The sequence below is a fragment of the Hylaeus volcanicus genome, chromosome 1 (genome assembly GCF_026283585.1).
Source record: "Hylaeus volcanicus isolate JK05 chromosome 1, UHH_iyHylVolc1.0_haploid, whole genome shotgun sequence".
Taxonomy (NCBI): domain Eukaryota; kingdom Metazoa; phylum Arthropoda; class Insecta; order Hymenoptera; family Colletidae; genus Hylaeus; species Hylaeus volcanicus.
The window spans coordinates 30,661,707-30,683,439 of record NC_071976.1 but is presented as its reverse complement, the minus strand read 5'-3'; the positions used below and the strand labels follow the sequence as shown (position 1 = coordinate 30,683,439).

The 21,733-nt window shown below is 50.6% G+C and overlaps 1 protein-coding gene across 4 annotated transcripts in view; it reads left to right on the top strand.

Moving 5' to 3' along the window:
- The window catches only part of LOC128884564 (protein Wnt-6), a 69,745-nt gene extending 57,225 nt beyond the window's left edge, over positions 1-12,520 (top strand). For all 4 annotated transcript variants that reach the window (XM_054138027.1, XM_054138026.1, XM_054138029.1 and 1 more), the window contains 3 exons: positions 10,467-10,586; positions 10,652-10,851; positions 11,477-12,520. In XM_054138027.1, the coding sequence (XP_053994002.1) occupies positions 10,467-10,586; positions 10,652-10,851; positions 11,477-11,938 (782 nt within the window). In that variant the 3' untranslated portion in view covers positions 11,939-12,520. The remainder of the gene's footprint in view (positions 1-10,466; positions 10,587-10,651; positions 10,852-11,476) is intronic.
- Positions 12,521-21,733: the final 9,213 nt, after the last annotated feature.

Here is a 21,733-nt window from a genome sequence, read left to right as displayed (position 1 = left end):
AATCCTCGACGTCGTCATTTATCTGCGACCCCGGGCGAAGACAGCCCGCCCTGGGAAGTCCGCAGCAAGAAATATACGACCTTTTGGCCCACCCTGGGCGAGCAGCGTGTACTTGCACAATGGCGCCTTTATGCTCGCGGGGGTCGCGTTTCCAGTTGCGCGGCTCTCTACCAAAACTTTGCGATTGTACACAGGCTGTGGCTTGTTATCGACATCGAATTACTGGAGGGGTTATTTTAGCTTGTAATAGTAGTAGACAGTCCCGTATCCGAACTAATAGAAAGACAAAAGTGGCCGGTTAGTCGAATTTTCTGTGATTTCCAGATATTAAAAAACACAACACAGCGCGATGACGTATTCCGCATGTTTTTCTTTTATTCAAAGTTTTGAACGTGAATCGCGTGGACGATGCGTCTTCGCTTCTAAATACATACCCTTGACTCGAATGTTTCGTCTCGGTCACTATGACAAACGCATTCCTTTGGAATACCGTTCCAGAGATCGAGCACAAGCTCCTCTGAAACACTCTGCGTGAATCTGTTCCATCGGTCCAACAGGTTGCGGTATTAATTACGAAACGAACTAATTTTGTTTAAGTGAAACGAAAAGAGTTGTAAAACATTCCGAAGTGAACGACTCGTACCCGGATCTGGAACGTTTAAATCAGAGTTAAAATTGTCCAGGACATAAACGCGAAAGAGTTAGTAAACTTCGATCTGGTGTTTAACGGGCCCCGAGCTGCCAGGCGTGTATTATAAGAGACCCATCGTCAGGGTTGAGACACATCGGGACCAGAAAAACGTTTACGCGAGCGTGAAAGCTGTCGATGGAATCGCGGTGGGAGGTCGAAGATCGAGGCCGATTCAGGGTGGACTGTCGGTTCGTGGCGTCGATCGTATGTGCGAGGGACGAAGAGGGGTAGGAGAGAAAAATCCGTGGGAGCGTATCGGGGGAGCGAGTCGGTTATCCGTCGATCCTCCTCCGAGGATCGAAGACGAGGAAAAATTCCTAACGGGCGAGCATAGAGAGAAAAAGCAAGGGGGAAAGCACGCTACCGGCGGCGCCTATCTTAATTCTCGATTGACGTTTATTTATCTGGCGACGTTTAATTTTTATGGGCGCGATCTGGCCGATAGGTTAGCCCCGCAGGTAGCTCCCGCTGTGTGGTCCGACTTCAGAAGAGATTCGAGGTTGGACTGGTAGAACATTCGTGGACGAGCAGCACCTCTTAATTGAGGGGTGCCGCGTGTCGCGATAAGAGGAACACGGGCGTCAAAAACCCGTGGAAAGAGCTACCAGGGGGAAAGGAAAGGAGGAAGGAATTTATTGTTGCTGCCACGGCGCGTTCGTTCTTTCGTTCGGTTCGTTCGGTATCCGAGCTAAAGATCCACTGATCCCCCGAATCCTCCGCGACCGATACCGTGGTGCCTGTCTCGACCAAATTAAGAGAGTGGTTTTCTTCGTTCATCGGGATTCCGTGGAGTCTTACCCGGGCCTAAAAACGGCCTCCTCGAATCAACAAATTGCTCTTTCTTCTCCTGACCGGGAGGCGGAGTTTTCGGCGGGCGATTTTATTCGACCGTGGAGATATCGGGTGAACGACCGTTCGAATCAAACCCTTCGTTCGAGGAATTTTCCCAGAGGCATTCGATCCTCGCTGAAACGAACACCATTTGCTGAGATATGCTAAATTCGATTGTTCAGAATGGACGCTGAATGAGAGTTTCATACTGTATAGTGAATGAAAACCACCTCAGTATTCCCTCAACATCCTAAAGGGTCGAGGGAACAACTCTGCGACAGAGTGCAGTGGAGTGTCCCTGCTCATGGACCTTGAGTATAATCTATCCAAATCCTCTATCGAATACTGTCATCGAGTTTTTTGCGAATAATTCCTGTCCTATGATTCCTATAAAAAGAAAAAGAAAAACGGTCAAGAACAAACAGAACACGCGATACGCGATCTTTTTCCCATTGCTTTCGCGTTCCAAGCCCACGAGACCCACATGCCAGGATACACGCTGTATATGCACGCCATACACGCGTATATCGGATCACCTCGAAAACATTCTTTTCGTCGACGTTTCTCGAGTCTAACGAGGATGCTCACCTTGGCGCGTTAATAAACTCGAGCCCCGTCCCGCGATTCCGTCCGTTCGTTCTTCGTTTTCGCAACGATCTCGTCCGCGATAATTGCTCCGTTCTATTCCCGTGGGCGATGCGCGGGACGCTTACAAGATACTTTTTCGCTGGTCGCGAAGTCTGACAAGAAGATGACGCGTCCGACTTTTCACCGATCTTGATGGGCTTTCATATTAGTGAGCCTACATCGGGAATCAGTCTACGCGTGTCCGAACGTTTGTGCCACTTGGGCTTGGCATTTGTGGTTCGAGCGTTCGAGCGTTGTGAGAGTTATGGTGCAAGAAAGTTAAGGCTCGTTTGGAACACGTACTCTTTCGAATCATCTCGATAATTATTTTTTAAACGTACGATAATCGAAGAAGGGATGAGGCTCGTATTAGATAGCAAATGGTAGACTAACCTCGTCAACCCTGATAAGGATTAAGCGATCACGCGTAGAGGCCGTGCCGAAGATAACGTATCGATAGTCGATGGGCGGCCAACGGGCGCCCCGTGTCCTCTGGTAGTCCTGGCGGAAATAAAGTGGACGGTTTACGCTTAATAAACCACGCTTTCCACCAAGGTGGTCCACGCTGGTCCCAGCCGTCCCCAAAGGCTCGGAAACACCAGGATCGCGTTTATCGGTAATAGGGTAGGAGCGGCGAACTAAATGGGAATCGCTACTAAATCGGGAGCTAATTATTTGGCAGTAAGAGCGCGGTGAGCGGCGTCGCAGGCTCGTAAAAACTCGCTCCTGAATATCTCACCGAAGCCCCCTGATCCAGCGTCGCTGGAATCTTCCAGTAAACTCGATAACTTACGACGCGTCGGCCTCGCGAGCCGCGCGAGAACCGTGGGGCTACCTCAGGATTCTCGCGCCCATCTCCTCCTAGCATCTTTATTTATTTACTAGCCGGATAAACCGTACCCCACGCCGGCTTATAACGTGCAACCAGTTGGAGGAGAATCTTGCCCAACGGATTTCCTAATTAGAAACCCAAATGGTCGATTACTAATTAGCCCTTGCATACGATTTACATTTGTTAGGTTTACAGATCAGAGTAAAAGTAACCAATGCAGAAATTGATAATTTCAGTTTATTGTTTATTCGAAGATTACCGTGTTCGTTTGGATAGAAGACACACATAGCAATTCCTGATACCTCCTACGTCCGGTGTGTCCCTTCTTCCTGGTGATTTTATAATAAATAACACCTTGGTATCCGAACCGCATACAATCAGTCTCATAAGTGCTCGTACCCTCTATGTCTATCGAAGAGATTTGTCTAAAGTAAATAACAGGTTTGATGTTTCCAAATAAATGTTAAAAGGTACGAATACTCATGGGATTGACTGTATATAAGTAATTAGAATGAATTTTTCGTAGATTTTGGGGTTCACTTTGATTCCCCTTGAGCAGATGTTTCTGCACATCGAATAATACGCAATAGGTCTCACAAAGAACACGAGGTTCAGGGCTTTTCCTGGGAGTCGCGCGCGTAGGATATACGAGACAACGAGACGAAACGGTATGGGACGATAATGAGCGAGCTAAAACCGATTTAGCGCCGCGGCGCTAAGTGTTTTGTCGCCTCGCGAACTCGGTGCTAACTAATGCGCTCCGTAGAAGACGCGAACGCGTCCCCCACGCTTCGTGCTCCTCGCCTTCGCTCGCTAGGGAACACGTGAATTCGCCAACGCGTTTTCCGCCTCTCGACGCACCTACACTTCCACCAGCTGGAATCGCCACACACGTCGATCGTTTCGCATCCGAGCCGTTTATTAACGTTACCAGTCATTCTTTCCCTCCCTCGTTTAGACACATTTTACCTGAAGCCTCGAGAAACTTGGATCTTCGTTCCATCTCAGAACTTCTTTCGATCTTCGGTTGATAAGACGTCGCAAATATAATCAACAGTATCGAACGAGAAAATAATCGTGACTCGGTCGCTCTTGTATCCCTTTTATTTCAAACTAGCCACGGTCTAACTGTCGCTCTATCAGTCTTCGACGGCCGTGAACCGTTCGGAACGCGATTCTGACACGGCGAAGAGTCCTCGAAGCTGCGGTGGGTCCAGGCGTGGAAATTTTCACGATTTACCCGTGGCGCTCTAACGGCGAGGTGGTGGCTGCGTCGTCGACACCGTTGCCGCAGGAAACAACAATACACGAGACATGAGCGCCGATTATGGGGGAAGCGTGTCTTCCAGTTGAAAAGGGAAAAACCCCAATTTTTCTCGCTTTCAGCGACGGACGTGGCCTGATGGGCAGGAAGGAAATTGCCCGTGACTAAACGGGCCTCTGGTGTCCACTGTTACCGAGAACCATAGCATTTTTCTTGTCGTCATCGCTCTTGACGCTTCCCCATTGTCCAAGAGTTTACTGCTCGCATTCCGATCCGCGTTCTCGATTCGGAACGGTGGATGACTGATATACAGTCGTAAAATTAAGCATCAGAGAGTGGGCTTCGATTTGCTCGTCGACAGGATATAGAAATCCGATTAAGTTTACAGATTTTCGGTATCAGTTTGGCGACCCCTGATTTAGCTCGACGATCGAACCAGTCGCGGAATTCGCGAGGAATCGTTGGATGCACCCGGGGGGAGTTGCAGGGAGGTTAAAGCCACGAAGGGGGACAGTGTCCGCGATGCCAAAGGAGAACGCAGGGGATATGGAAGTTCTCGTTTTCTCTCCCTCTCCGGTGCTCTCTTCGGCGACTCGTGAAATCGACCGAGCATTCAAATGTCACCAGCGAACGGCCGGAGTCTAACAGAATAACAGATCTGTCCCGGTGTTCCGCTCTCCTCTTTCACCGCGGCCTTCCGTCTCCTTCTTTCTCCTCATTTCACCCTTTCTCCGAGCTCTCTCGATGGAAGTTAAAGCCACGGTAGCCGAGATACAATAAACGTACGGGACATTAAACTGTTTGCTATTGTCAATCCTTTGTGGGGGGATACCGGCTGCGCGTCTTCTCGGTGCATCCTTCGAGTACAGTCGTTCTGGAAAGTAGGGAACCGAGTCGATGGAGGGACAAGTTGGTACAGTGAAATATAAGGAGATGCTCGAAGAACGCAAACTGTTACGTGGAGCTACTAATGCTACATGATCACGTATCAAATATTTTTGTTTTTTTCCACCACAGTTTAAGCAAACGTTGGGGAAGACCTGCACGACATCGACTCCTGGTCTAGATGCATCTATGTCGAGCGTCTCGGCAAAGAAGAGTCCGAGGTCGGGGAGGGATAGAGAAGATTCGCCGTAATTACCGCGGTATCTTCGAGTCCAGGTTCCTTCGGAGGACGAAGAGTGCACGGGAGCGCGGGACGACGGGTGTCGACCGAGGAAAGAGAGGGACAGCACGAGGGAGAAATTCCAGCGAGAGAGGAGAATCCAGCGGTGATACCGCGGCCGCTCAAAAATCACGCGGAATCCCGGGAAAAGGCGCAGCGGCCGTTGCCGCAATTGGTCATTGGGCGATTTTTGCTGGCATTCATGCGTCCGTTCTCGCTGTATTTATTGGAGAGGTTTCTCTCGTACGATCTGCTGTACACGGGGGGTTAACTAAACGCGCGTATCCCGTGCCTCTTTTCTCATTCGATATTCTCCTCTTTATTTACGAACGTGCCCCGCGATTTATCTCCTCTCTTGTCTACTCGGCTTCAGCTCCTTCTTCCGTCTCCCTCTGCTCCACTCTGGTCCGTTTTCGATCACCGGTTCTACGCGCAATTAGACCGAGCTCGACCTGCTCCCTCAAATTTTTACGTTCTTTCGAAACATCGATGGAATAATGTGTTCCTGTTAGAACAAATAGATTTCTCTTTATTTAACCCTTTCGCGCCGAGCGCCGCGTATATGCGGCAATAGAAATGATACGTATACAAGTGCCATTTGTAGTCGTTGGCAACATTTTTCGTTATCGGTCACTGTGATTTCCGTTGAAGTTTCCATTCGGTAACGGTCCTTCGTCGGACGGGACTGCAGTAGCGAAAGAGTTGATAGCGTTGATAAAATAGAACGTTCGCCAACAAAATATAAAATTGTTAAATAGTATCGATGCACTCCTGCGTTCGACGCGATCCAGATTGAAAAGGGTCGGCGCGAGCGACCGATTTACGAACACGAGCCGGACCGATCCGCGGTGAGTGCGATCTATTGCGCACGAATCGGCGCATCCAGCGCGATAAATCGCGAGTCCGCCAAACAAATCACTCGGCGAGACCGATCGATGGTATCTGGCCGCGTCGATCGACCGAGTCGAGGGACATAATTCCTACAATGGCGGCACGATGCACGCCGCGTCGCCGCAAATTACACGCTTACATAATCCGCCGCACCGATTAATCACCCCGCGATTTACGAGGGATTTGTCGAGGCCGCGTGCACGATCGGGACTTGCGCGCGCCGTGGAACCGCGACGCACGCACCGCGCAAATTCCATAAATCAGTCGTCGCGATCTCGCGACGGCTAGCCGCGACCAATCGAAGGTGGCGATTGCTCGGGGAAAAATTAAGCGAAAACGTGGAATCGAATTCTTTTCTACGGGGCTCTGCTTCGGAGATAATCGAGCTCGAAAACGACCGTTGGTCTAGTCCTCTTTGGGAAAAAATTGCGAGGAGACGGATACATATCTCGAGGTTTCCTTTCGCGCAACGTTTATTTCTATCCTATAGAATACGGAAAAGTCTCATGATCGAAAATCATTTTATTTTCGAAACAAGGGGGTGCTAACGGAGAAAAGCCTTTTACTGAGTTTGATTTTCAATCTCTTGATTCTTACGACGAGCGTGAAATCTGTTAATCTTGTTTAGTTGCACTTTGCAGCGAATCGATCTCAGTCGTTTGGATTCAGAGCGGATACCAAACTCGATACCCTTAAAATATCAGACATCCCCGTTGCAACTTCGAATAGTGTCTGACCATTTCACGAGGTGTCGTAAGTACGAAACGTCACCCGTTTAAGGCGATCCTGCCGTTTCGTTAGCTGGTTCGTTGCGCATGTTTCACCGTGACCCGCGGACGGGAGTTGCGCGCGTCCCGTTAAGCGAGCGGTGCGCGATCGGCGTCGCAAAAAGACCATCAGCAGTTCGCGGATAAATACCTCGCGATGAATCCTCGCCGCCTTATATAATCGACGAGTAAACAGATCACAGATTGACTCGAGACGATGACGAACGACGTCCATCAGCGCGACCGGGAGATTCCAGGCTTCTTCGCTCCTGCGTCCGTTGAAGATGCCGCGGTCGACCAATTGGCGTTACTCCTCCGATTACCGATACTCGAATTGAGATCCGAGGTGGACGATCTCGTCGATTTTAAAAAAAAATAAAATGATAAGGAAAAAAGAGGTCTCGTAAGAGTAAAAGTATCAGAAAAGTTCAATAGAGGTACATATGGGCGAATAAAGTAGCTCTGTAAGTACTATAAAAGCACACAAACAAACAAGCTACCAACTCGGATCAGAAAGGTACTCGATGGGTTTCCGTTCGCCGTGGGATCGTTGCTTGGCGAGTAAACGCGAAAATCAGAAGCGACGCACGAATGAGAGTAGACGGACGACGAGGAAGAGCAGCCAGAGGAGGAGAAGAAGAAGAACACTCGCAATTAAACACGGCGTAAGTCTCGCTCCGAGGATAATGCCCCGGAATGCTGATAATTGGCTGAGCCGTCGGGACGACCCGAGACGATGGGCGCTCCGTGCACCTGGCAGCCCGGCACTGCAAGATCATCGGCTCGCGATCCCTCGTGTCTAATTGATTCGAAGTGATTTATATTACCTGCTGCTCCTCTCCGCCTCGAACATTCCCCGACCTCCGCGCCACGATCTTTTCCCTTTTCTCCGCCGCGAACGCTTCGATACCACCGATCCGATGCACGCGGTGTCGCTCATGGGACGAATTTCAACGCGTCGACCAGCTTTTACCGATTACTCTGCCCCTCGTCCGTTCTTCCCTTTCGTCGCTCTTCATATCGCTGTTGGCTAGGCTCGCGTATCTCAATCCAACAGACAGCATTCTTCTACGACTGTACAGTTGAAATTGTAGCTGAGATTCTTCTGTAACTATCGAAAAGAACTGAGAACTAATAGAGTCAACGGAATGACTCTTCCTCCATACTTCGTCGGGCAACATACTCGAATTCATCTTACTCGGCGCAACCAACTATGATCGCGTCTGTCATCGCGAGATCCCCTCGTCCATCCGATTAAGCGGTCTCCCGACGACGAACATACTCGGATGACTCGGTAGCAACGTCGATCAAGCGTATCAGATAATGCCAAGGCTCCCTCCAGCACGCAGTCTCTCGAAGTCCTTGGGATAACCGATGGACAGTACTGTATTAGGTCATCCCGTTGCTAGCGCAGTCCATCTGCCAACGATTAATCAATCCTACGATTTCCTCGGGTTCGTGCCAACGGGTTACGGTCTCGACACAGGGACGCGAACGTTTAGGGACGGGGAGAGCGTGTCCGCGATCGAGAGAACGGCGGGAGCAGCGGGCAAAAGGCACATCGGGAGACGCAACACAGCCGACGAACAGAAACTCGGAGGCAGGAGCCAGGGCCTTTCGCTCTCGAACCTCGATATCAGATCGCTCGTATAAAACTATCGTATCGTTTAAATACGCACTGAAAGGTGAGGCGATGCATTGGAAGATACGCGGGCGGTGGCAGCCTGCTTCTCGGGCTGCGTCTTCTCGTTCCGTCCGTCCGTCCGTCCGTCCGTGCGTCGATCCGCGCTGAAGATACCCGGGCTGGAATCCATGGGAACCACGGAGAACCAGGCTTAACGCGTATAACCCCTTCCCAAGCTCGCGCCGCAACTTGGTCTCCCTTTCTTCTCCTTCGCGCTTCGCTACCCCGCACTCGGGGACTCGAAGGATGTCGCGGGGTTGTGACGTAAGAAGGATCGATCTCCGAAACGTCTCCCAACCGTCTTGGCCCGAGCGGGTGTGCCTAGTTTCAAATCTGATTAGAGCATCGAGTAGAATCTAAAAATCATCACGAGTCGTCGAAGAAGATGGCGGTTGCTCCGCAGATTTCTGCACTCGTCCTCCGAGTCTCCACCTTCGAAACCTCCCGGTTTCCCCTTCCGACGCTATTTTTCCGGTAGCGTTTTTTGCGGTTCGCCGATCGAGATTTCGCGTCCCGATCGCGCCGCGCGCTTTGATCCACGACATTAGTATTCGCGGCTGAGCTTGCGCTTAAACGCACGAAACGGATAATTGCCTCGCGGCGCGGAAACGCCTCGGACCCGCCAGCCGATTCGATCGCTCTGCTCGGCCGCCGACAGATCCGCTCGCGATACTCGCACGACAATCCCCTCCCGTCGACGTCCAACGGAATCCGTAATTGGCCCCGCATTCCGCGTTACGATTATAAGTTAATCCAGAGCCGCAAGATTCTATCTGCCGGCCGCTCCAGCGACGCGAACTTTGATCGAGAGCGGGAGTCTGCTAACTTTCTCTGGGGAGCCGCGAAGAATACAAATTTCGAGGGTATTATGGACAGAGAAGTTTCGGGTTATTTGAATTCCGAGTTTTGTTAGCTAGTCGAATAAGACCGCTAGATTGGCGACTCAGAGAGAGACGAATCCTCTTGAGATCGAAGTATCAACGGGAGAGAGCGAGAGCCGGGGTTCTGGACACGCGGAAATAAAAAAAGGATCGAGGAGGATTTGCAAAACCCGGATGCTCGGGCAGGTGAGAGACAATGGGTGACAGGGAGCCGTTGGACGGAGGCGGTGGTAATCTGCCGTTTTGAAAAGGGGTGGAACTCCGGCGTGCATTGTCCGCCTAATGATGGAGTGGAGACGTGACAGGTGAAACCGAATACACACGCCATCCGAGGCCCGACGTTTCGTGGACCCTCTTGCTCGCGTCGCTCTCCCCGGGCTGCACCCCCCGAATCGTCGAACCTGTCGCGACAAACGCGTTCGCTCTTGGAACCTTCGCCTCGAGGACATCCTCCTGAACGCAGCTTCCAGGACAGCGATCGCGCTTTTACTATTTTCTATAGGAATTCGCTGCGCGACATGAGTGTGGTCCACGAATCCTTAGTCGATGATCGATGTTTAACCCCCCGATGAGTACAACAAAAGCATTGTCCACGATAGTTATGTGTAGTGGGCGGATAATGTGACGAGACCCGAGGGATACTCGAGGCATGCCTCTCAAGTCTCAGCTTTGCAGCATAACGCGATCGGCTCCTTACTTTCCAAGAATTACATGTTTTCCCAAGAGCTACGTGGAACTCCCTTAACACTCTGCGCTCGAGAGGCGACTCTCGGTCAGGAAAGAAGGCCTCGAGCGCAAAGGGTTAAATTAACCCAGGTTTCTTCTGGTTTCAGACACGAGGGAGACAGGGTTCGTGAACGCCATCACAGCAGCCGGAGTCACTTACGCGGTCACCAGAGCCTGCACCATGGGCCACCTCGTTCAGTGCTCCTGCGACAAAATGACCTCGAAGGGTGAGTCCCTCAGCTTCCATCTTCGTTGCGCGAATGCGTTCTCGCGAATCTTGGAAATTCCACAGGCAACCCTCTCAGCAAATTCGCCAGGACAGCCGCGATGGAGAAGAGTCTGCCGACGGAGAGCGACTGGGAGTGGGGTGGATGTGGCGACAACGTCAAGTTCGGATTCAAGAAGTCGCGGGACTTCATGGACGCCCCGTACCGGAAGCGCAGCGACATCAAGACGTTGGTCAAGCTTCACAACAACAACGCCGGTAGATTGGTATGCTCTTTTATTCTATTTCCTACTTTTGCATACACCCAACAGTAACAGAAATACTTGGACACCTCGAAAAATGATCTCATACTTTCTATCCATCGTGTACTCTTCGCTAACACTATCAGGAACTGGCAATCGACTACCGTTACACTACACTTAACACATTCTTGACCTACAATTTTACCTAGAATCGACTTCATGTCACCGACTATTATTTCGTAATTGAATGTGATATAAACTACTGAGTGATATCAACCTAAATACCGAGAAAAGTATATTCTCTTAACACAATGAGCAAAGCTTTTGCAGTATTCTATATCGTCATGGGTTTCATAAATTGAAACAGATAATGCAAGTGGAAACACGAGTTAACTCGCGACCGGTCAACAATGTGTTAACTCACTTAGATATCCTGCGAGTTCCATTAGCCAGTCTATCTATAGATCCATCGCATCCTGCACACTCGTACCTAGCAATTGCTTAGAACCTCGCACCTACGACGATGAACACAGCACTTTCTATCTGAATCCCGAACAAGGAATCCCTAACGTTCCCATTCGATAGCCTGCAATCTTCCACGTTGATCCGCGTCAGTATCTCGCGACTATGGTTCTCGTTCGCGCCGCAGGCTGTGAAGAACTTCATGAGGACGGAGTGCAAATGCCACGGGCTATCCGGCTCGTGCACCGTGCGCACCTGCTGGCGGAAAATGCCGCCGTTCCGCGACGTTGGGAACCGACTGAAGGAGTCGTTCGACGGGGCGGCGAAGGTGATACCGAGCAACGACGGCCACAGCTTCATCACCGAGGGTCCGACCATCAAACCGCCCGAACGATCAGATCTGATCTACAGCGAGGACTCGCCCGACTTCTGCAAGCCCAACAGGAAGACGGGATCCCTGGGCACGCAAGGTCGTCGATGCAACTCCACCAGCCAAGGCGTCGACGGCTGCGAGCTGCTCTGCTGCGGCAGAGGCTACGACACCAGGATCGTCAAGGAAAAGATCAACTGCGACTGCAGGTTTCGCTGGTGTTGCGAGGTCACTTGCAACACCTGCCTGGAAAAGAAAACGATCAACACTTGCCGCTAGATCGGCTGGTTGGTCGCAGGCGATCCAAGGAATGATGCTTTGGTCGACGTTTAGGTTAAACATTTGTAATATACGCGTCGCGCGATCGTCGCGAATCGGGTTTGCTCGTTAGTCGTAAGAGAGGCGATATCGTTCGTCTCCCATTGTTCGAAGCTTTCCAGGTATCTCCAGCTGTTCGTTTTAAGCGTTTCCGCTTCGCGCGCAAACGATTGTCCGCTTTTCCGCTTGCTTCCCCGTCGACTTTTCCGTTGGGGTCGACCGAAGTACTTAATCTACCCCAGGGGTGGGCAGAGTTTCATTGGATATACTCGATACTCGAAACGTAGCTTGACTGTTCAACGCAGATCGAAATTACTTCGATCGATCAAATAACGGATCCAGGAGTGTTTATCCTGTATTCGCTATTTGGAATTTCGTGGTTCGACGTTCATTTCTGGCCACTTCTGATTTCTCCTGTTCCACCCTTTCCTCGCTCCCTATGCGCTTGCGTTCACCGCGATATTCTGTAAATAAGACTGAACCGACGATGTCGTTTATACATTGTGCAGCGTGACATGGCGAATAAAAACGTGTATCCTCGGGCGAATTCTCGTTCGTTACTCCCGACACACCGACGCGAGCGCGTTAATCTTGCCTTCGCGCGAGTGGGAACGCGCTCGAGACCGCCGATACTTTATGTACCATGCGAGAGGAGAATGGACGTCTGCACGGGGATGCAGCTTTTTTTTCGACCTCGATCCGTCGAGACGATTCGTCTCCGCGATCGAACGTCGGCGTCCACCTCGAAGGTAAGTAGAACGTCTCGCGATTAATTGATGAGCGGGATGGGTATTTTTAGCCGCATTAAGGCCGCACAGTGGCGCAATCAGAATTTTTAAATGGAGAGGGAAGGCAATTATCGTGTATCTAGATTTGTAACTGAAACGTTCGTTAGTAGTTTTGTTACGTTCAGCATTAATTCATTCCTCGAAAGGTTTTTCTCTTCCCAAGCTAAGCTGTTTGATTACAACTCTTCCCCTCCTTACTTTCGAACAATTACGTTAACGTACATTTCGTTTGAAATTTTCATGTAAATATTGCGCTGCCGCGGCCCTAATCATTCGGGTCGAAGTTTATTGTCAACCGCGGTCCTTATCGCAAGTGTGTTTACCCTCGGTTCGATCCAACCGCGAGTCGGTGTGACCGGTAAACAATGTCGCGGTCGAATGGTTTAACGCGCATGGGTGGGAAAGACGTTTCGAGTGAATATTTTGAGACATTTTGTGGAGATTTAAAAACTGATTGCGAAACTGTACGGGTGATAACGGTGGACGCGTAGACACAGGAGTAGTGGTCGAATAGTTATGCAGATTGCGGCCCTTACGTGAAAGTGACATCGCTGTAAGATGCTGAAATAGAAGATAAAGAAATGAGAGAATTCGTAAGTACATATATAGTTATCTCCTAATTTACAAATTCATGATCGTTGAGTTCGTAATGTTTTCTTGTCTCATATATGTGTCATTAAATTTTGATGAATTCGAATGTATCGAGGAAAAGATCCAAAAGCAAAATAAAATTTGACGATAAAGAAATAAACGATTAGGCGTACACTTAGGGAGTAAAAGGTGAAAAGGACGAATGGATGGGGCACCGAATCGCGTCGCGAGCGTTTAATGGGGGACGAGGGAACTGAGCGAGGAGGACGAAGGGGAAATCGGTGTAACGTCGAGAAGTTAGGAGGCCTCGTATATTAACGCGTCTTGTAGAACACAGGCTTTTAGCTGTTGTAATTCGACCTTGTACACGGGAGAGGTCGTGCGAGCAATAAACAACCGGTGTCTACGTCTCCTATAAAATAGTTTTACGGCGAGACTGGAGAGAGAGGAATTTCGCATCACCATAAAGCCAGCAAGGAGGCTCGCGCCGTATCGCGGCGCGTTCACCGCGTTTCGGTGGTAGCGGAAGCCATAAACTCCAACGGCGATGAAACCCTTTTTCCTAAACGTTTATTGGACGTGAAAATTAGCGCGGTTAGCTATGCTCAATATTCCGTTCGAATGCCTCCAAAGCGTCGTTTCTCCGATCGTCGAGCATAGGATTAGGTATGGCTCTGAATCGTAAGAATGGAAGACTTTTACGGAACATTATTAGATGAAATATAAACAGGGACTTTCTTCATCGCCATAAAAAGTTCTATCATCGAGAATACCATATCATCCGTTCCCACTGCGCTTTATAGAGCAGCGAGAGAATAGGCGAGCAGGTTCGTTTTAGTCGAGGACCCTCCGTCCTCGAGGCAGAGAAAAGTCGTCCGGAGGGGTTAAGTAAAAAGTTTAGGATCGCGCTTACACCCTCCAATTTAGTACGTGACGCGGCAGAGGAGCGGTGAGCGCGAGAAGAGGCCGCGTAAAGGTCTCTTAATAGAGAGGTCGACCTCTGGAGGGTACGAAGGTGGTGAGCTGCAATTAGCCCCACCAGCGCGCTGGACCGGACCGTCCCGACTCGATTAGCCCATGGCCAGGAGATTGGTCTGCCGTGGACCGACTGGGTGGTCCAACCGGGGTAATTTTCGGGCTGCCGTCGACGTTCCCCTTTGAGGGAAAAATGGCCTCCCAAAATTGGTCCCCCGAACGTTACCGCGTACCAGAAACACGGTCTGCGGACCGTTGCCTCAGTGCCCGCCATCTTCCTTTATATTTCTCCTCCTCTCCGATCCGTGGCCGAGGGAAAGGCGAGATCTTCCGGTGGTAATTCAATTTCGCCTGCCAGACCCGATCCGTACCGGTTATTACGGCCTAATGAAAACATCGCCGTGGAGGACGGTCGTCCAACCGGATGCGACGCTCGATTTACCGATTACCGCCTTCGCGCGTTTATTAAGGGGGCAATCTGCAGATGCGAGTCTCAACAGGATTATTCTAAAATGATCGTGGTACGATTTATAAAATTGGCAATATTATAGGTAGAGGTAAATTTAGCATAACCACAGCGCAACCATCCTTTAGTTCGAGGAATAGATTCGACGAACGACGCTAATCGACGCAAAGCATTCGCACAGTCTTCCGTACCTTGTTCCGGAGACCGTTCTTAAACGAGAATTCCAATCTCGTGCCCCGTCTAGGGGAACTGTTACCTTCTACTGCACCGTGTCCCGCGAAATAGTTCCTTGTCGTCGTACTTGATTTTCTCCGAGTCTCGTAAAATCGCAGGAAAAATGACACGCGAGTCGTCCCAGGTGAATGGAAAGGGCGCGCGCGAGAGCAAAACTCTCCCACGGGGAGAACGATCGTTCTACACCGTTCCTGGAACGATTAGACGCGGAACAATGGGACCCACGGAACGCACGTGGGTCGTGACGCGCGACAAAACCGCAAAACGCGACCGTGATTAATCGTCCTGCTCGCCCTCGCTCGGAGAGGGAGCAAGCTGGCAACGCGCCGTCGCTTTCGTCGCCCTCTTCTACTCTTCTTCGTCGTGCTTAGGAATACTCGTCAAGGGAGAAGATTCGCATGAGAAATTGAAGGTAATCAGCTTTCGATCTGTCGTTTGTTCGACAACAGTTGCGATCCGAAATGTAGTATAATACAATGTGCCCATCGTTACGGCGCATCGTGACCAGTCGTTGCCCGAAAAATTTCGTGGCACGCGTTCGTCAAGATTTTTACGCGAACTTGCGATCGATGGAAGAAGCGGTCGAACGAATCGGGTGGAAATAAAGGAACGGACGAGGAGCAAGCGAGATAGAAAGGTTCGTTTATCGCAAAGTAAAAAGTAGAAACCAGAAGGGGTCCTCGCGTAACTTTTTCGTTTCTATTCTATAAAAATAATTTGCGATCCGTTTTCACTGCCACTTCATTCTTTCTCCTGTCATCTCGAGCTCGTTTCGATATATTCGAGCGTTGCTTTACACCCAATTAGCAAGTGGCTGGTAGGCTCGAGCACCTGAAACGCAGTAGGCAGCTGGATGTTACGAGTAGCCACGATGAGATTTCCAAAGTGCAGGGACAGATAAAGGCGGAAGATAGGACGGGAGGAAGGAGGTGGAATCCTCGGGTTCACGTTAGACGATGCAAGTTGCAAGTGTACGGGGGCAAGACACGGAGGCGCCGGAGGTGGTCGGTCGTTCGAGCCGGCCGCGGCTGCTTCGACGCCAATATTAATTAAACGATCCCATAAGCGCGTAGCAAACTGGCTGTACGTTGGGCGGTTTATTGGGGTCCCCGAGCAGGACGTTAAAATGTTCCAATCTTAATTAGGTAGGTGTTTACAGGAGGATAATTCCGCGGGCCTTAGGCTGGTGCATCGTTCACCGTTTCCTCCGTACGCGGGCCACCGGCCACGAACCCATCCGCCGATATCCTTTCGTCCTCCTCGTTCGAGATATTCCGCGAAAAAATATTCCCTGGATGTCCACTGTGGCGTTCTCCCTCTCTCTCTCCCGCGTCTTCTTCTCCGTTCAGCTCTCGAAGGACGAGAGGACCGCGCTCGCGAGGTAGGTGGAGGAGGTCGTTGAAGTCTTTACGGTTCCTCCAGCTTCTTGGAATTTCTTCGACCCCCCTCCTCGTCTCTCCCTTCGTTTCCCCCGGTATACTGGCCTTGCGTAATTAGCCGCGAGCGTTCTTTTTACTCGAAAAGCGCGGACCAACAGGGGCGGGACGAGTAATTTTCGCGAGGAATGCGCTCCGGATAAACTTTGCTCGTCCCTGCCTCCGAAGCGGTTAACCACTGTTCCTCCTCGACCAACTATAACGCTTTATTCGAGATGTTCTAGAGTCTAGGTTATCTCGACGACGGAAGTTTGTTAGCAAAAGAGCCTCGAAGACGAGGCGATTTGCCAATTTATCGAGGATTTTGAGAAAATAATCAACGACTGGTTGGCGATCCGTTACTGGCCTATAATAGTAATTCCGTGCGTTGCTCAGCGGAACGTCGACGAGACCACCAGATGCGCGAGGAGGCAATTCGCGACGGTTCGCGAAGCGTTTAGGAGCGGTTAGCGTTTCTACATGGCGCGATCTTCCGCGTTCCTCCTACGTTCTCTCCTGTCGCCTCGGTCGTCGATTCCGAAACCAGATCAGGAAATCGTCGATCTCCTCGACCCGGGGCTACTCCTGCTCGCCATCCCCAGGGCTCTTATCATCGTTTCGCGAATCGCGGAAAATCTGTTGCATCGAGTTTCGACGATAGTCGCCTGGAACGCGAGGTGGGTCGCGAGTTACGGTCGCGAAGACGTCGTTATTTTATCCGCGGCTTGTCGGGGCGAGGCCGGACGCAATTATCGGTCGCGTAATATCGCCAGATTTATTCCAAAGAATTTTGTCTTCGACGAGGAATTTCGTTTTATCGGCGCGGCACTCTCCCGGGAACGTAAGCAGAGATTTCTGAACACCGCGCCTTGTTTCTGATTTATCGCGATCGACGGCCAGGCCTATCTCCCTTCTCTCCACAGGGACGCAACTTTTCTTCTTTGGCTGGAAATGTTATCGGCCGTTCGCGGAACTCCCGTGCGATGAACTTTCTTGAGCAGGTTGCGTTCGCTGGTAGATCTTCTTTAGGGCTGATGTCGATTGATCGTGCGAGCGATGAAACTATTTCCTCGTTAGGGAAATCACTTGAATCGGGTTACAAGGGGTTGGTATAGGAGACTTTTTTTAAAAGGTAATCGAACGACTGCCTTTACGCTGGTAAAAAGTGTTAGAAAATGATGGAAATTATTTTGTTGATTAGTATTTAAAATTTCTTTAATAAATAAATGTTGATAAAATTTTGATTACTTTTCCTCCTTGTATTCGCAACACCAAAGCCTCGAAGACCCCTCGAGCAGGAAGTCTGCTGGAGGCACGTACCAGGTGCACGAAATCTCGCTCGTTTCGACAGAAAACGTTCTTCCGCTATCGCGACGAAGCCACTACCGTCGAGATCCAGCGAATACAGTGGAAATCGCGGCACTCGCCCGAAAAGGAGGAGCGGAACGAGGCGGGCGAGTGCCCGAGCCAGAGGCAGCAGGACGGCGATAAATATCTCTGTGCGGTCGCGTTGCAAGCACACGACATTGTGGGCAATGGTCGTAAACCGACGTGTTGCCGACCCCTCCCGTCCCGCGGTCCTCCTCCATGCACGGACTCCGGTGCCGTGTGTTTCCGATGCCAGATTATACGCGCTGGACCGTGGCACCGACAACTTCATCCGCGGGGCGCCTCTGATTTATCCTTATTAATAAAACTTTAAAGTGCTGTTAACATGTGCCGTAGGGTGGCGGTGACGGCGAACGCGTTCGAGAGAGACCGACTACGCGAGGAGGGTGGGACGATCAGCATGGGCAACGAAAGAGGACGAGAGGAGTCCACAGACCGAGCAAGTATTGCGCTACCTCGCCATAGGCGGGCGGAATTTCGCCGCGATTCGCGAGACTTCCAACGCTCAACTAGTCTCCCAACTTCCGGGACGGAGGCATGTTTGAGAGGACACTCGATATGGCACTCTTCGGTGGCGGGAGATTCTGTATTGGCACGTGGGCGCGAACGATTCGAAGTACGTCAGTTTCCAAACCCTCGGGGTTTGAATTAACGATGAGTGATTTCGATCAGGTATTTTCTATACAAACACAACCTGAAGTTCGCAAGCAAATTATTTTCCACTATATCCGAGTAATCATAGAAATCGAATCGTTCCGCGATGTTCCCAATGACTTCTTCAACGAAATTTCGCCTATCTCCGTGGAGGTGGTCGAAAGTTTCTCCGTCGAGCCGGGGCACGCATGGTCGCGCAGCGGGGTGCTCCGAACCGCGAGGGGGCTAGAGGGTGGTCGAGGGGTCCCGAGGATCCGAGCAGCGCCTCGACGAGATATCAGGCATTATTAAAAGTACATAAACACCGCGAGGTAAAACGCGAATTATGACCGGAGCTGGCTGTGAATTAAGGAGGGGCGACGACGGAACGATGAGAGCACGAGATAAAAGAGCCATCGTGAAGCTGCGCCTCGCTACTTCCGAGCCTCTGGGGCCCTCCGCTTCTCCGTGTCTTCCCCCCTTGTCCTTGCCTTTCTTATTTATCTACTTACGCGATAATCGCTTGTATATACGAGATAAGGTAAATACAAACGAAACGGACGGACAGTTACTATTTAAGGGCTAAAAACGCTTTTGGGGAAAGAGAAGCACCGATTATGCGTTAGATACAATTAGAATCCGATTAGGACTTTCTGCAAAAGCCATCTTTTTTAACGTACGTATCCAAGTACCATTATTTCGAAAGTGACTTGGTTCTTCTAGCAAACTCTGTAGATCATTCCCCAAACCGAACAGGTAGAAACTGTGGGCCTACCTCTTTCTTTCCGTCTTTCGACCGGGTCCGCGGAATTCGCGGGACGCGTCGATCATGAAGATGGGATCGCGGTAACGAGAGAGGAGAACGTCAGGGAGTTTTCGAGTGAAGAGAAGGGGATGGGAGGGGTGGCGGGCCCAGCCCTAATGAAGCCGTTTTCGTGAACGGACCCACCGTTGTCTCGCGGGTGGGAGCATGGATCGTTCTCCTTTATCGCGAACGTTCGATCTGAGATCGACGTTCAAGCTCCGTATATCGGCTATCGATCCTCGATGGAACTCGAACGTAATTCACGATCTCCCGTCGTCCGGGGACCTCCTCGAACGCGGGCCCCGTTCCATCGCAGATGCCCTGCCGCGCCTACGCTTACGATTTCGTCTCTTTTTCTTCTGCTGTTGAGCTAGGATCGTATTACCGACTTTGTTTTCAATCAACTTCTGTGTCTCTATTCAAACTACCCTCAGATGTCCTGATCTAGATTATCGATCATCCCCTTTAAGGTATTTCCAGCCTCTTCTTTAATTGGCGGCCCTAACCAACGCTTATTACATCCACGTAATTTTCCTCTCGTACGCCATCGTTTACGCGTTTTGCGCAGCTGAGGGATACAATTAAGAGCAGTGCCGCGTTCTTCTCCAAGGCTCGTTAATCGCGAGGCATTTTTCTCGGCGGTCGGTTATGAAAATCCACGGGGAACGTCGCGACATGTCCCGTGCTTGTCCCCCCGGTTTAGGCTCATGTCGCGCGTCCACCCACGATCGGGACGATATGGATGCGAGCAGTTAGCCGGAGGGACGGCCCGCGACGCGGTTGAATCATCTGCGGTCCTCGCGATAACGCGACCCGTGTTCCCAGTCTGCTTCGCTTCTTGCGAGATGGAACTACCTCCCTTGGCGTCGCCGCCAGTGATCTCTCTGTTCCCCATTGACGAATGGCGGACGTTCCACGGCTACTTTGCGACAAGTATGCACGGACCAACCACGTTAGGTTGCCGAGTGTCTTGAAACTAGAGGGGACCGAACTAGGGCGCTCGCTCCACCCAATAATAGTAGTAACGTGTCACTAAATCATGGGATACTTAAGTAGATGTTCGATCGCTGTAATATTTCTCTGTTATACCAATGCATTCTAATTGTCACTCGCTCTGGTCACTCTTATGTTTCTCTTTGACATTCGATACGAGGCAGAGATCGAAGAACTTATCGTCGTCGGTCTATCTCAGCATCCCTGTCGATGGCTGTTAGAGAAACCGCATAGACGTTTTTTAGCGATGACTCTTAGGCTTAGACAGTCAAAGATAATTTCGATAACAAAATAGGATTAGTTTGCATCGTGGGAGAGTATCTCTGCATCGAAAGCTAAAGAAGATAATCGCTAGGGCAAATAACCACCTGGATATTCCATACTCCATTAAATGTACTCCGTATAGGCTGAGCAGAGCGCTGTCTTGCTGGCACACCACTAGATACAGCACTTAATTTTTTCGCGGTGCAATAAAGACGCTATTCGTACTACCTTGCTTCGGTTTTGTCTGCTAATGAACGCTAATCCGTTAATAGATGGACACCCGAGCGCGTAAAAACGAGCGAGACGTAGAGGGTTGGTTGTCGCGGTAGGTGGAAGAGCTTCGGTGGACTCTTGATCCATCGGGCAACGTAAATAACAGTTGGATAGAAGCGGCAACGGTCGCACAGGTGGGTCAGCTCACCGTGGGTCTCTAGTACGGAACGCTAGAGAACGTTTATTGCATCGGGGACCGAGTGGAAACGGGGCCCCTCCTCTGGACGCGTCGGTCCCGTCTCATAAACGGCCCCGTTTTACGATCCCAACGGTGGTTTTCGCTGCACTTTTTGCCCGCTAGCCGGAGAAGCTTTACCTACCAGCGAGGAGGGCCAGCTTCGCTCGATGGAACACCTACCGCGATAATTACGTGACATTTTGTTTTGCGACCGCAGGGGATTTTTTCCTCGCCTCCGTTCCGACCTCGCGCGTCGCCTCGGAACGCAGAACTCCTCTCGCTTGTCGCTTCCACGCCGATTGGGGAGTTCGAAGCACCGATTCGACGAGCGTTTTAATTTCGGATATTACCTCCAAATTATCCCCGCCGTCGAGTAGCCTAATTTTCATCGTCCACGGAGCGGGGGGAAAATTTTATAGCCCTCGGCCCCTCGGACGCATCGATTCTCTCGGTATTTATTTGGTTACTGGTTTAATTGGAGGGGCATTCCTTTGAAGTGCGATGGGAACGGAGAAGATGAGAAAAAGGCAACATGCATGTCCCATTACGTATGCTGTGATTATTTTAACACGTAGAACTCACTTCGGTACTCGACTCACGAGTGATCTGCACTCGACAGAAAATTGGGATTTATACGTACTGTAATATTCGATCAGAGATATTAAAAGAAGGATACTTTCTAAAACATCGAGCCCCCAATTTCGACTGTATTCCTAAAGTAATAGGTAGTATTACGGACCCAAATTACCGTC